This window comes from Phaethon lepturus, unplaced genomic scaffold (genome assembly GCF_000687285.1).
Source record: "Phaethon lepturus isolate BGI_N335 unplaced genomic scaffold, ASM68728v1 scaffold21809, whole genome shotgun sequence".
Lineage (NCBI taxonomy): Eukaryota > Metazoa > Chordata > Aves > Phaethontiformes > Phaethontidae > Phaethon > Phaethon lepturus.
Genome location: NW_010564439.1, coordinates 52,457 through 68,912, shown reverse-complemented (window position 1 = coordinate 68,912; position 16,456 = coordinate 52,457). Strand labels below are relative to the sequence as shown.

Here is a 16,456-nt window from a genome sequence, read left to right as displayed (position 1 = left end):
TTTCAGTTTTTAATCTTAGATCTGATTTCCCAAGTCTAAAGAGCCAAAATATGCTGATATGCGTGTCAATCCCCAGGTCTTTGCGAAACACTAGGAAGCATTCTGGGAATAAATCTAAACTGGACAACACTGCATGGTTGCTGGGGATTCAGTCAATCCATCCCAGATGCCATGTCAGACGGGTCTCCTGAATTCCTTGGGGGAAGTACAACTAATTCTAGGTATTCTATCAACACGAAGATGGGATACAGAACAAAAGAGCATTAAGAGATGGACCCTCAGCTAATAATGAACCAGAAAAAAACTCTGCCAAAATCTAAAAAAAAAACCCCAACAGCCATGATACAAAGAAAAGGGAATGCACACAAAAGTCTACAGGCTGGTAAAACAAAAGCCATTACTATCAATCACATTATTATACAATCATAAATCACATTTATACACAAATGTCTGCAGAGTACTATGTAAGCCAAAGGGCTATCTGGCTGCAAACATTGCTGTTCAATTCCAAACTGCCAGGCACAACCAATTTGCACAGAGCTGTGAAAAAATCTTCTTTATGAAAATGCAGAACAGTATTAAAGCTGCTAGCACAATTTTTTAATATTGAAAATGTGCTCATAATATAAGTCCCTGAAATAGCTCATCCTGTGTCAGCTTGTTATTCTGTAAGTCTGCATTAGCCTATACTATAACTGTCGTTCTATTTGTTAGTTCACATCTCTATCTTCCAAAAAGCAAATCAAAATATCTCCACTGCCAGAACGTATTGAAGCATGCAGAAAAAAGAACAAATAATGAGAAAGCATAAAAAAACAGCCTAGGCCATTGTGTGATGACATGAATGACATCTTCCCACGGATGCCAGAAGCAATCCGCTGCCATTTGACCAAGCAGAGGTATTCCTTCTGGGACTACTCAGAACGTGATTTTCATCTCATTGTTTCCACTCCAGTTCCCATTCCATATAAACAAATGCAAAAATATTTGCAATAGTATATGCTGTGAGATTGCATAGTTTTGTTTATAGATCATAGACCATGTCACTTTTTTAACCATAGCACTGGTATCACTGTTATTGTTTTATTAATTTGATATTTAAACATTATGGAACGAATAGTTAAACAGTCTAAGTCTGTAGATAATACTTTATATAAATATACATATATATGCATGTGTAAGTGTATATTTATATACCCATATATACACACATATTCTTAAAAAAAACCCCAAGACGTTCACCAAATTAGGGTAAGTTATTAATTTGACATAGAGTATTTACTTGGACAGCTGGATTTTATAGTTTACTGGATGGATGTGGTATCAGATGGTCCAAAATAAATCAAATTTACACCTACCAAATATACTTTAAAATGTCATTAAACCTTGGAAAATAAGTAACAGGGAAAGACATCTTAGATTTTTTTAATCCCTCAAAGCCATGTTGCTTCTTTTTTTTGTAGAATGAAAGCAGACTTACCCACATGAGCACTCCGCATGATCTTAAAATGTACATAGTCAGCTCACCTTTTTTAATTGATGCTTTTAAAATCTCTGTTTTATATTGAAATAATGCACCATGTTATGCAACTGCCTCAAACTATCTTAAGGTACTGAATTCACGTGTGAAAGCATGGTGAGAGCCTGATGCAAATGCACTGCATTTCTGCGAAAATCACTATTGTCATTCTATAGTCACGTCCACCTCTCCGTGCTTTCAAATACAACACTTTACAAATAAAATAGCATAACCCTATTCCCCAAAGCAGGTAGACAAGTTGAGGTCCCATCCTCTCTCCTTGCATGGCCTTTCTAGCTCACCTGCACCCTTCCTCCAATCTTAGCCAGTTAAGCTGGGGCACCTCCTGTCTCCTCTTTTCCTCGGTTCCCAGTGTCCTTCCTTCTGCTCAGCTACTCTCACATCTGCTCAACTGGATCATGGCCTTTTGTTGTCTGATCCACTCACTTGCCCCCATTTCTCCTTCACCAGTTCAACAACCATCCTGTCCTCCAGCTACCATCCCTTCTCTCCCTGACAGCTTCTGGTTTCACCGTTGCACGGGCCTACCACAGATGTTGGCCAGGGCATGTGTGAACATAATGGAGAAATGATGAGATCAGCTCAGCTTCTCAGAGATGAGGAAGGTTCAAATACATTCAGTAAGGAAGGAGGGAATCTCCAGATATTTATAGCTGTTAAATTGCTATGTGAGTTGTGCAAACTGCAAAGCCTTTATGAGGGCTTGGAAACTTGTTTTCGTGGCTTTTCATTTGAAAGGCAGGGTACCTGTCCATGAAACAAAGATCTGAGCTTCTGCTCCAGGGTGCTGTGATACCAGAGCATTTCAAAGAAAAGCCCTTGACAACTGAAAAATTGAAAATGTGAGCAAAGCAATACATTTCTCCAGCCCTTTTCTTGGAAAAACCTCACGGCTTCAGTCAACATTTTCCAAAATAATTTCATAATATTATAATATTTCAAAATAATAAAGTTTGTAAGGATTAATGAACGCACTTTGTGTGGACAATTCCAGACCAAATAATTAAAGTAAGGCATTATTAGTGCTAGCCAATAAAAAAGGGATTATGTAAGTGCATATTTGTGAGAACTTTACAACAGGCATTGTGGCCAGCCATGGTAAAATTAGGGGGATATGATAAAAAGAACTTGTGATGAATAAATACATTTTTCTGTATTTGCAGCCTTCAAGGCATATATCCTCAGAAAAAAATGCAAGTTCAGCAGCATCTATGTAAGCTTCCCAGCTGTGGCTCACCTATATCACTGAGCCCCCTCCCCTCACTGCCCCCAGGCATTCTTTCTGTCTGGAACTGCTGTATCTGTCTACTAACACGTCCCTAGGATACATGGTTGAATCTCTGAACCAATACTGGACGTGAAAGGCTTTTGATTAGTAATGGCCAGTCTTCTCTATGAATGTATGTTTTGTGGCAGGAATTCCCAAATTTAATTTGTTCAAGTGCCACCCTTAGCAGTGATGACCATGGTAACAGAAGCGACATATGCATATACAGACACACAAGAACGCATTTCCATAAGTGCTTTGAAGTAGCATACACAGCACTAGTCACATTATAACATAGCTTGGGTTGCAGGGACAGGTGGAAAATCAGCAGTTGTTGCCAATGATTCTTTGTCACTGGCCAACGCCAGAATGCTTTGAGAGGCTACAAAGATAATCCATCTAGGACTGGCAGAGCTGTTGTCTTGGAAAATTTTCCTCTCCTTTTCTGGATGGACCTGCATTTGCTGAAATTGCAAGCACATCTCGAAAAGTTTCCATCACAGACAAGAAGCAACTATATATAACTCACCACACGGCATTATTTTTGTATCCTCAGATTCAGAGCTAGTTAACCACAAAATTGTATTCAAAAGCTATGTTCAGTTGTGATTTGTTCTGACATAAGTTTTAAAATGCAGTATAGAGAAGAAATTCAGTTCCCTACCTTTCTTGTAAGTGGCACTTCAATAGGGACGGGGACAACTTCCGCAAGCAGGCAGCCGTAAAATGCTACCATGAAAGCAGCAGGATCATTGTTAGGAAATACGAGTGTTACCTGAAACAAAAAGACCTATGTTAAAAATGTTTTATCCAAGGTTTCAGATAATGATAATTAGAGTTTCCATGTTTCCTTTAGGAGAGAGATGATTACCAAAACATTTCTATGATAACTATTCAAATACCTAATGAAAGATGAATTAAGAATAAGAAGGAATTTATTCTGATAGATATTCCTTTTGTGAACATTTTCACTTACGATGGAGTTAAATATTTTCCTGGTGCATTGTTTCCTACATTGACAATACCTTTCATTTGGTTCTCAATTTAGTGATTGCTTTACAGATGTTAAATAACCACATAAATGGAATTAATAGAATTTTACACTCTAATTAAATAATTTGCTTGAAGTTACTGAAAACAAAGTGGATCCATGACCAATTCAGATTACCCAGACTTACTATGCCATTATGTCAATCACTAACACATTACGTTTTGTCTCCCTATGTTTTGCCTCATACAACAATTTCATTTTAGGATTGGATTGTTGTTCCAGTGTAGGAGTTTCTGTGTACTTAGTGCACATCAATAGCTGATATTTAGAGAAGCAAACATCACATCCAGAGCTGGCCATATAGCACGCCAAGATAGCCCTGCATTTGTTAAACTTCACAGCTTTAGGGCTAGGGCTAGGTAACTATTTTGATAAAAGAATGCCAAGAAAAGATAAAATAGCATAGTAAATCACTTGTATGCTCAATGGGTGCCCTTCCTCCCCCAATGAGCTAAACTGTGCAGCTTACTTCTGTGGGCACTGCAGACAGTGTCTTAGATCCTCCAGTGGGCAAAGGGGAAGGAGAGGTGAGAGTGCACGGTCTCACTGAGGATCCAGCAACTTAGAGAGTCCACGACACTCCTTGCAAGGGCAGGGAAAAACTACTGCTCTCACTTACTGCTGAATGACCTCAGTGGCTAGATCCTGCCTACGTTTTTGTTTTGGTTCAGTCAGATGCACATTCTCAGCTCACATCTTAAACAGCTGTAATGCAGCTGGTAACTATCTTGCACGGTCAACTGAAGTGGCATGCAAAAGGCATGGAGAATGACTTCAAACTTAATTCCTTTGGGCTTGCACACAGGATCAGAGTGTATTATTACAGCATCTTAAAATTTGCTGAAACTACTTAATAACTCTTGAGTTTTGGCTGCTTTGTCATCCATAAGAGTTCTGTGTTTCAGTCTCTTGAAGTAGAATCATCATGTTTTCATATACGCTCCAAGGTTCAGTTACTGGAGATTAAAAGTGTTTCTAGTGATTTCACATGGCTTCAAAGATAGTCGCCTCCCATAGATTAACTTGACTTCTTCAAACTAGAAGAAATCTAACCAACCTCGTCCAAGTGAAGCCTTTAACTTCAGAACTGTTTAGCGAAACTTCAGAGAAAATGCATTGCTGCTTTATCTGTACGCTTGCACGTGAAACAATCCAACTGCCGGAGATGGCTATGCAGAGCTTACTGTATGTATTCTCCCTGCACATAGCATAAATAGCCTCAGGGGAAATGGAGAGGAAAGGATTTTGCTAGGTGCAGTGAGGGGATGTTAGAGCTTGCTAAACCCAGCAAACATCTGGAAGATGTTGAAAGATCCCAAAAGATACTCTGAGGATTGTTGGGTCTTGTGTTGGTCTTTGTTTACATACATGCAGTGAAGGTTTGGCTGGGAATCTTTGCAAAGGAGCTGACAGAGGTGAAAAAAGCTCACTGAAGTCCAGTGGGAACGAGGCATTAACTTCCCCTCCAAAAAACATTAATCACTGACAGACCTATACCAAATAAATAAATAAAGTGTGTAAAAGCAAAAAGGTGTATATTAGCAGATGAGAATCTGGTTATCTAGTAGATATTTCAGAGGGCAAGCTTAATTTCCAGGCAGCTGTCTGGGGTGACACAAGATTAAATTTCTGAAGTTACTATAGAAGGCAAATGCAGCTCACTGTGTACTATAATAATACCAGATACAGGGAATCAAATGCAGGCACATTCACCTATTTTTTGGCTCAAAGAACCTAAGGAGTGAGGTAATGGTAGTCATGAACAATAGAGATTGTATTGATATAAGATGCTTTTAAAGGGAAAAAGGCCTTTCTGAATTTTATATAATATTAACATAAGGAAACAATTAAACTCTTATTTAGAAAAGACCAGAAATATATGTCTGTATTTAATTTAATATTTAAAAACTACCTTTTACTGTTGTCACACAAAATACATTACTTAGAATAAAAAGCCGTCTTCAAAGAGGTCAGAAAGCTTTTATGTTATTACAACAGGGGGATAACAGCCAGAATAACAGCCTAGAACATCAGAAGCACAGTAACACCTCATCTTCAACATGAAGTTGCTTCAAATAATCATGTTTCTGTTACACAGGGATGCTAGGCAAGATGTTTGTACAACGCAAAGCATATGCTTTCAGCACTCAGCTATAAACATTTGTTTCATGGTAATCTAGGTGGACTTATTTTAGAAGAGCTGCAATTTGCTGCTTATGTGTCCTGCACTAGCTAAACTTTCAGCTTTCAGCCTGAATTATCCATAAATCCTTTCTTAATGTTAGGAGATGCCAGTGGCTGCTGCAGTAAATGAACACAAAGATGAGCAGTTAGCACACAATAGATAGGGAGAGACGTGCATTGCCCATATGTGAACTTTATTCCTTTTGGAGCTTTCTGGTTGGACTGTTTTGATGTGTACACTTGAACAACTTGTTTCTTCTGCTGTTGCTTAGAGACATACTTACATATCAAGTAAAAGAGATTCTTCACAACTTACTCCTGGCTGAATGCCATTGTAGGAAGCAATTTAGATTAAGGATCTAGGGAGCCTGTAGTTAAATTCTTCATGATTTATTTAAAAAAGAAACATAGGAAGAACTGTTAGGTTTCATTTAAAAAAAAAATCTTTTTTCTTTTTTTTGGGGGGGGGAAGCATTATTGCATGCTCTCATTTTTGAAGCCCTTAAGAAACATGTAATGCAAACAAACAAGTTTCTCACGTGTGGCACAAGAGGACCAAGTGAATCAACAATTTGAGAATTGCTATCAGACCCCAGGGTAAGGAAGACTTAATCCCACCCTCACAACTCTAAGCACTAAGACAGGACTAAAATTTGCATTTCTGACAAATTTGTTCTGGAATCTCCATTCTACGGCTTAAAGCCAAACTGGAACGTGACCTGTGGAAATTTCTATGCATGTGCTGGCAGAGAAAAGGGGCAGCAGGCTCAGCCAGCCTTGACGGAAGTCCTAGGTTTGTAAGTACGTCAGCAGCAAAGCCATACGATGTCCTTGTCTTCATTTAACAACTTCAAGTGTTACCTCCGTAAACCTTGCTGTCTATGGACTTTATCCACTCACCTTGATTCAGCCTCTAGCAGTAGCTGCATCAGAGTCAGGAAGCAGGAATGGAAATATTCTCCATGTTACCAGTCAGCGTAACTTATTTATTTAACTGGCTGCCAAGATGTGCTTACTTTGCTTGTTTTTGTCCTCCACAATGCTTCTCCTGTTTCTACCATCTCAACAACTACAAAGTCACTATTCAGTAAGTTTTTTTACCCACATGACACCTCCAGGATCCATAAGCAAAGTTTTGCTAAACAGACTGCTGTTCTATGTCCAAAAATCATTTTCCATGGGAATGTTTATTGTTGATGTTGCCGCAACTTCACCTTACCATTCAGCAACTACCAGATCAGGTTATTTATTATGAAATTCAAAATATCTGTCTGAATGATCAGTTTTTTTCTGAGTAAAAGGCAGATTTCACCCCCCCAACATTTCACTTCATTGATCTCTTCTGAGCACCCTAAATATCTCTTTCTCCCTTCATCAGCGTGGGATCTGATTTATTAGTAAGTAAAAATCACTGAGATACTCACCCTGTCTCCAGGTCGTACCATTGGTTCTTGTTTTGTGCCTAATTTATGTAGTATATTGTAAGCAACCTTCATACTTCTGGTCCAAAGTTTGCCTATTAACACAAAATTTGTGAAATTAATTTTAAAATTCTTATGTTTTACAAGATTATTAAAGAGAAGGAATACCTAAGCAGTGAAAAAAATAGTAGGAACATTATTAGTTTTCCAACTAAATATGACAATACTAAAGGACTAGTGGCAATATTCAAACACTCATCAGAAGCTTTCTTTGAACTTCTCTTTTTTTTAAGACAGCATCATTTTTAAGAAGAAAATTAAAAGTAAGAACAGTTTTCTTCATGGTGGAAGTAGTTTTCCTACTCTGTGGCTGAAACATCATCAATGCCAGACAGATCACGGTAACACCCCTAGCTGTAGCAAGCTGGACAAGCCGTGTTTCAGCCCAGGCTGACCTCTGAGGGTATTACTGAGATTTCACGATGGCACTTCCCCCACCCCAAGCCACCAAGTGAAAAAAGAAAGCAGTCCCAAGAAGCAGAGACAAGGAAAAAACCCAACAAACAGAGAACACCCCGCAGCCACAGGGGCATACTGAAGCAGCAGGGACCCTCTGATCCTTAGCACATCTGTATGCTGCATTTCACTTTCAACTCTGGGCCTTCTTCCATTTAACTTGGCTTTTTCTTCTCACTCTCCCATAGTCTCCCTTCCCTCAGTTTCATTTCACTTGCCCCAGGGCCCCTTCCTTTTAACAACCTCTCTTCTCCCTTGCTTCATCTTTCCATCTCCACACTTAGCTGATCCTTATCAAGACCTTACCCCAATACTCTCTAAAGAAAAAAGTCTCTCATCAAGACCTTGTTGGCCACATTACATGCCTTTCATTAATCCTTCAAGTGATCAGCATCTTCCAACTATGCAAGCTCTTTCAGATTGCCTTTGTTTAGAGACCTTGTTACTTCCATTTGAACAATACTGAGCATAAGAGCCCTTGTTCTTGGCTGGCCCCTAGGTACTGTCTTTCAGCAGTATTCAGCTTGATAGTAACAAATCTTTAATTCATGCCCACCAATAAGTTAAACAATAATAGGTTCTGACAACGGATTACCTATGGGGTTCAGCAGTTCAGGCTCCCAAACAGGCAGTATTGCTATTTATAGCTAAGCCAAGTAGTTGTTATAATAAGTTCCTCCACATCCTGGTTATAAAATGCAATACTACTGAATTATTTTTAAGTGCAAATCTGATATAAATATAATGTATGATGAGAAGGCCAGATTTTCTTTTTTTCCTCTTAGGGAAAATTGGAAGGGTCACTGCTGCTTGTTACTGAGAAAGTACTAAATGCAATTACTTCTTATGAAAACGGTAATATTGTATCACCAAACTATGTTTTGCAAAGTTTTTCATTTATCTAAAATTACTCCAGTATTCGCATGCTGAATCGTCTCGGTGCTCAGAAAGAAACATGACTCAATTCTCTTCCACTAGAAACTCAGCATGGATACAGGAGTACCTCTGCAGGAGTGACACTCACAGCACTACAGCAGAACTACCTGCATTTGATGGAAAGAAAGTCTTTAAAAGCATCCCTGATGCTACAGTCAACACCTGACAAGTGGGTAAGATAAAAACAAGGATGCCTTAAGAAAGCAAATATTCTTTTTCTTAAAGGTTTCCAACATTAAAGTTTCAGTGGCAACAAACTTAAAAGTGCAATTAGTAATGCTACAGAAAATTGGAGAATGGAAATCAAAAGCCTAGCAAAAGTTCTGAATTGTAAGAAAGAACCATCTTTACACAAAACACTTTCAAGCATGAAATGAACATTGAGTTTTTAATCCCTTTTCTGAAAGACATAAGGGGCTGCTGTGAAAAGTTCTGTCTGAACTACGGAGATTAAATCTGTTACAAGTCTTAAGTTCGCATTTGTGACGTATTCACACTGATTTTTCATCTACCAATGTGCCACCTTACGATATTTTCTTTGAAATCTAAGGGCTATTCGTATTAAAATATTTAGATGCCTTCTTTCCAAAGTACCTGGGTACACCGTTCAACCATCTCCACGTAAGTGATCTGAGTAAATGCAGAAATTAAATTTTCTCAAAGACTAAGAAAATTCGAAGGTTTTACTTTCTAGTAAATTTTTAAAGAACTAAGTTTTTAAATATATTTTGTCATTATGCTCTTTTCTTGCCAAAATTCTATTTCAGCTTCTGAAACACAGAGCATATAAGGCTGCCTCCCTAACTCCTCACCTTTCTGTTTAAACACGCTTTGAACTGCACAAAAAATGGACGTTATATTTTCTAACTGTCAGAAAGTACTTGAATTTTCTGTCACCATAGCCCTTTCCTGCTCTATTTACTGGTGCAGTACCAAATGACGTTACTTAGCCGAGCTAACTGCATGTGCATATTGGGTGTGAAACTGTGGAAAACTGGAACCAAGAAACCAGTTTGCATTCAGCCGGGAAGGAGCTGGAACATACCGTCTCTCCTGCGGCCCTTAAAGGCTGTAACTTCGCTCTACCCCTTGCAGGCTCTGCCCGCCCCTGCCTGCTGCTGCCTCCGCTCCAGCGGCAGCCGGGGCAGGCAGGGCGGGCAAGGCAGCTTCGCAAGCAGGCAGAGCAAAGGCCATGCAGATCTTGAACTGGATCGTGTTCAATAGGAAGCCCGTGATTTTTCTTCCAGGGCATATAGTTGCGTCTCAAAAAATAAATAAAAAAAGGGCCACAAAGGGGGCAGTAATCCAGAAGCTGGAGCCAGGAATGTGTGAATCGTCAGGGCCAGATCTGTGGCTGCTGGATGGGGCACGAGCTTCTGACCAGAGGCAGCCTGAACCATGCGTTTATTTTGCTACCTTGGCTGTTTGGCCCCCCAACAGCACTGACATGTACAAAGGACTCCACGACTGCAGGATAAAAGCCCTCAGTAACGGAGGATGTTATAAACAAGGAAATCTTTGAAGTATTTCCTTCCTTGGTTCTGCTTAGGTTGCAATTCAGTGTAATTCTTCCTTTGCAAACTTGAGAGATTAGACGTTGCTGGGAAAAGCCGATTGCTAAAACCTCTCCCACAAATCCTGATGCTGCGACCTTGCCGCGACCTCCGTGCGGTGCCACATCTGTGCCGCGGGAGAGGGAGGCCCCGGCGAGGAGGCCAGCTGTGCTTTAGCCAAGGCTTTCGCACCGAGACAGGGCTTAGCGCCGCCGGGCCGACCCTTGTGCGCGGTAAATTGTCTTCGTTACGGGGGCTGCAGCGGAAATCCAGCTGTTCGGGGTCGCTGAGGATATGCCCGTTGTCCTCAGCCGGAGTGCAATGAAGCACCGGTCCTCCTCAGATAAACACACTGCCATTAATCTTCTAATAATTTGGCTTCAAGACAGGAGGGCAGATGTAGGAAACTGAAGCAACAGCCTCATTTAGCAGTGAGTGGACCAGCCTGCGTTTCAGCTCCGTGCCAGAGCTCCTTTTCTCCAGCTGTGCTGCCGCTGCAGAAGACTGCCCTCGGCCCGGCCTGTGGTGGCAGAGCACGTGCTGCTGGGTGCAGGCACCTCGAGCACTGCTGCTGCTTCCCCGCCGTTTCCTCAGGTGAAGACCAGACCCCGTGAGCCCTCCTCCTCTTCACCTTCCTGCCCGCGTCCCCACTGCAGCGGGGTCCTTTCGAACAGCACTCCTCCCTGCCTCGCCGGGGACAGGACTTGTGCCTGCCAGCCTCGGAGCTGCTCACCAGCCACACATGAGCACCTACTTTCTTGCATTTAAAAATGAAAAATTGGGAAGTCATCTGCAGAGGTAAGTCATCAGTGAGGGATCTGAGCATCCCGTGGTGTTTCAGGCATGAGGGCACTCTCCAGAAGGGGCCCGGGCCCTGCAGCCCCTTGCCGTGTCTGCCAGTCACACAGACGCCATGGGTAACGCGGGGCACCAGATGTTTAAGTACCTGAATCACCCCTCAGTTTTGAGATCACAAAACAAAACAGACTGGTGTTCATAGAAGAATTTCCCACGTTGATTTTGGAAAAAAAAAAGCCAACAACATCCAGTTAACACACACGTTGCTGCTACTACAAATTATAACCTTGTTCCTACCTCCCATCAAGCTGCTAACTGTGGTGCTGCTTTCCAGATCTTGTATAACTCCACAAGATGGTAAGAAATTAAGCTTTTCTCTGCATCTATTATTGCCTAACTTACTTATAATTGCTTAAGCATTTACTGAAATAAATCTTCTTCCAAAGACGATCCTACCTTCCTTAGCCCAGATTGTATCTTCTGTCGCTTGCCCAGAGTGCTGCTGCCAGACTTGCATGCCCTGGCAGTCCGTTTATGCAGGGAGGCCAAGTCACCTTTAATGCTCTTCACACACTTGCAAACTGAGCTGAGTGTTCCCATTGCCCAGCAAGTATAAGCAAGTACTGCTATGCCTCTGAAGCCGAGCCATATCCAGCAGACATCGCATACGCAGATATTCTAGGTACGACAGGATGGAAAACAGCACCTTGCTTTCTGGCAGCTGTGACAAACACTGTTAACACCTGCATGGGGTAAGGCCGTTTTCTTTTGCTGCTGGAATTTTGATTTAGTTGAATAGTAGTGAATCTACAACAGCAACCACATTATTTTACATTTCACTTGTATTCAGTCTTGTTCTTTTTTTAACAGTCTATTCAGAGGGCAGTATATTTACCAACTAAAGTTTAGCAAACTGGAGTGAGTTGATAGCCAGTCCCATCTGGTTAAGCAACACATTATGAGGGTAAAGGAAACCATGAGGTATTAAAAACCACACAAAAAGGGATCAGTTAACAAAAATTAGCTGCTTTTCACATGACACTGAAGTAAAACCCCTTACTTTTCCTTTGCAAATCTGTAAAAGGAGTATGTTTGTGTTGAATGTAAAGAAGGTTGTAAGAGAAAAGCTGTATCAGGGAGAAAACTCAGGAGAGAAAACAAACCACAATCAATTTCCTTATCATTTTCAGGATGCTTTTCAGAACCACACAGCACTAACTCCACAAAGCCAAACCAGTGGTCGCTTACCAAACTCCGTGCACAGCAATTGCGAGACTGCCAAAGTTTAACTGCAAATAATTTTATCAAATATTCATTTTCTCAATATCACAGTATGACATTTCTTATATTAAATAGAAATAAGAGTATTTATTACATCTGGTGTAAATGGCAAACTTCCTAATGCTATGCAGGTAAAGGGACACTTTTTTTTTTATTATTTGCAAAATAACTCGCAGTTCTGCTGCTCTGTTAACTCTTTCTTCATAAACTTTTTAAAACCATGCTGAGCAGCAAATGAAGCTGTTGCCTCTTGGGAGAAAAATATCCAAAGAAAAAGAACATCAAATGTTCTGTTGCAGAGAAAAAAAGACTCCAGACATATTCAGAATAGAGGTAACCTTGCTATTATAGTGCTTGATACTCCAGTCTTAATCATAGATTGTAATACAGATTTTTAAAAATAATTTTCTGTCTTTTTATTAAAGAAATAAAGGTTTAAAGTATTAAACAACCATAAGATTGATATCTATCTATATAGGGACTTCAACCGTGACTATACATACCTCTGCAAGCACTGAATTATTTCAGAGAGAAGGACAGGCTCATTATGTCGTTACTTGGTTAGAAGACTCTTGATTCCCTCTCTCTCCTGATAATTGTGAAACTCCTGGCCTAGGAGATTCTGGCAGCAAGAGGACGTGGGGGCCAGGTCGCACGCCAGGTGCAGCACGGCCTGAGGTTGGCTATTTCTGGTCTGTTGTTAAGTTTCAGCCATCTCAGGCTATCTCCACTATAAGCTACATCACCTCTGCTAAGGCAGTGTGACTTTGGCCTCAAAACATTTACAGCTGCGTTGAGTATTTTTTTTAATGGCCAATTCATTTGAAAAAAATGTCATTTTCTAAACGTTTCTTTCTCTGCAGAATCCAGATGGATGAAGAAAAAATACTTCTCTATCCAGTGAGCCTTCTCTGCTCTTTTTTGCTAGCCTTGCTGTCTCCAATGGGCCTCTGATGTGGGCAACAATACATAGGAGCTACTGAAAATGGTTTTCAAAAAATCTGATTACAGAAAGTGTTAGATAAAGGAAATGAGATTCTCTGAATCAGAGGTAGTTAACTGGTACTTGTTTTGTTGTTTTTACTAATGGTTACAGTAAGAAAGCTCAAAACTTGCTCACACCCAAATTACTTTCCGTTTTTTACTTTTTCACCAGCCTTTCTGATTCTTCTTAGAATAATAATTTTAAGTAAGAAAAGTAACTGTGATAGCATAAGTACTGTATAGGATTTAATTGTCCTTTATTCATGTTACTCCTCTAAGAAATCACTAAGTGCTTCATTATTAATACCAACAATACCAAAACCAGATGCCTGACTACTCCAATTAACTTTGTCTGAGCCAGAAATTGTCTTCCTTTTCCTCAAAGCACATATTAGGTTTCTAGTTAGAGATCAGACTTACATAAAACCCAATAAAGAAATCTTTCCTTCCCATATCTCAGACATTTCAATTTATGCGTATTCAGTGATTTGATTTATGAAGGGACTGTGAATAACTTAACTATGATGTTCTCCCGTTAACCAAGTTCCCAGAGGAACAAAATATTTGAGAAATAAGTAATATTCATAGTGTTTCATTCACTAGAAAGAGTTTAGGAGTTTTGAGTACATTAAATAAAGATTACAACTGGGGCACTGAGAAGATCTTCCAGAAATGAGGCAAACTGCTCATTTTGATTGAAAAGATCAAGTCTACAAATGCAGTTATTCATTTCTTCTATCTACAGTAATATGAGACATGTGGAGGAAAACAGTCCGGACATGCTATGAAGGCAAAAAGCTAAAAAAACATGCCAAAAAAAAAAGACACAGGAGATATAAGGCATTACAAATTAGATTAATTCCTGCAGAGGAATGGGAAGGCAAACATGATTTTAAGCAACAGCTGAAAGAACAGCTTCTTTAAACCAGTTCCCCTTATGGCACAACAGCACATCATGATCTAGAGCACTCACTACTTAAATCCACACTAACAGTATGATATCCACATCAGCCACTGCTAGGTAGTGAAATTCATTCTAGTATATCACACAGGGTGGTCTTATCACACTAGTCTACCACTACCAAGCATGTCATAGCTTGGCCATCTGTCTGACTACTCTCAGATGTCTCTGGACAGGACAGAAAAAGAGTTATGAGGAAGGCTTTGGAGAAGGACAATTTTGTGGAGTCTCTCAGAGAGCTCCTTTTCAACATGCAAGACCACCAAGGGGAAGTATGAAAGCATCCTGAATAGATTCAACAGGCCAACACTGCATTTTTCAGGGCCAGAGAGAGCCTGCTGTAAGAATCAAGACTAAGGTGACAGATGGGATGAGATTTTACCATATAGATGCAGCAAAAGGGCTGCATTTGAAAATATTTCCTCCCAAAATAACCTGCAAGGTTGGACACAAAACTAAAGGAACGTCCAGGTCATGTATGATACTCAAGTTATAGCCAGAGTGACGGGCAAGATGGCAATGTTGTCTACAATGATTCACAAAGGAGGAGATAAATACACTTGGTGTTAAGCGAATAGTTACTCCTATTCAGATGGGCTATGACCTAGCTGACAGCTGCAGAGACACTCCTGGAATCCAGTTTGGAAAGATGGAAAGAAGACTGGAATAAGCAGGCAAACCTGCAATTCATCCATGCAGAGACAAGAAACTGGAGAAGATGCTGTGTATAAAAAAAGTAGGGATCAAAAGACATCATGCAGAAGCCTGTTCTTAACTGGAAAGTTGGAGGATGAATTAAGAGGATTTTCATAAAGACGCAAGAGGGTGTGAGAAGAGACTGAAGCAGAAACAGTAAACAGAGGTAAAATACTCAAGACGACGTGCATAGTGATCATGTTGGTAACATGTCAAAGACTGAGCCTCTAGAAACTTTGAATTCTGAGCCTCTAGAAACTTTGAATTATTCTTAAAACTCTTGAATATTTGTCAAAACAGTGAAAATATGGTAATGGTGTTTCCTTAGACTGGCAAAGAACTTGAAAATAACTGTGAGGTACAAGCTCAGAAGCTACTGAAAGTCCTCAGTTTTGATATTCAAAAGTTTTAGTCATCCGATCATAGCATGCACACAAGGAAATAAAGCATTAATACCATGTGGTAGGATTCTGGATTAAACTCATCGTTCAGAAGTTTATTACCACTGGGGCCAGTGGAACTACACACATGGATAAAAATCCGTGAATAAGAGTGTCTTCGCTTAGTTCAAGGCTTAATGTCTCTTGATGTTCAACTTTAAAAAATGCCATGCCATGCCCACAATTGCTAGAAAATATTACAGACACAAAAGGTGGAATAGCTACAGCAAAATCATTCATAAAGACACCAATAGAATGGCAGGTGACTGTAATGTTAATGATGTTTCAAAAGGAGTTGTCATTTAAGAAAACTGCTATGGCAGTAAATGGACATTTCCCATGAAGAAGAATGACAGCCTGAAATCTAGCTAGCAGAGAAGAATTCACTAAATCTCCTATGAAATGTTTTGGTTTGTAGTTTCTTTTATTGATAAAAGGAAGGAAAAAACCACAAGATTTTATTTTTTCTGACCTCAGGAAACTACTAAAAGACAACAGCAAAACCCATATCCTAAAGTGCTGCAAAATGAAAGTAATGAAAACATGAATTTTAGTCCCATTTTTCTTGGGATTTGGACGATTTAGAACAGGGGGTTGGAACAAGTTAGCTTACGACAGGGAAGCAGGCCAGGTGGCTCCGTGAGCCGTATGGATGAGTTCCTCAGTTTGATTTGCTCAGCCTACAGCCCTTCAGGCAAAGCAGGACATATGCTCAGACTCTCTGGGCAGAATCCCATATTCGGAAAAATGGTCTGATTCTCACTAACATCTTCATTTCCTTTCTTGTCCAATTTATTTAGGGCATTCAGTAGATGATATGAATCGCTT

The 16,456-nt window shown here is 40.0% G+C and overlaps 1 protein-coding gene across 1 annotated transcript in view; it reads right to left on the bottom strand.

Annotated features, from left to right (window-relative positions):
* Window positions 1-3,471: 3,471 nt before the first annotated feature.
* The window catches only part of LOC104626853 (disco-interacting protein 2 homolog C-like), a gene marked incomplete at both ends in the record, with an annotated part of 52,063 nt that continues 39,078 nt past the window's right edge, over window positions 3,472-16,456 (bottom strand). The window contains 2 exons of the mRNA XM_010294878.1: window positions 3,472-3,582; window positions 7,467-7,558. Of these exons, the coding sequence (XP_010293180.1) occupies window positions 3,472-3,582; window positions 7,467-7,558 (203 nt within the window). The remainder of the gene's footprint in view (window positions 3,583-7,466; window positions 7,559-16,456) is intronic.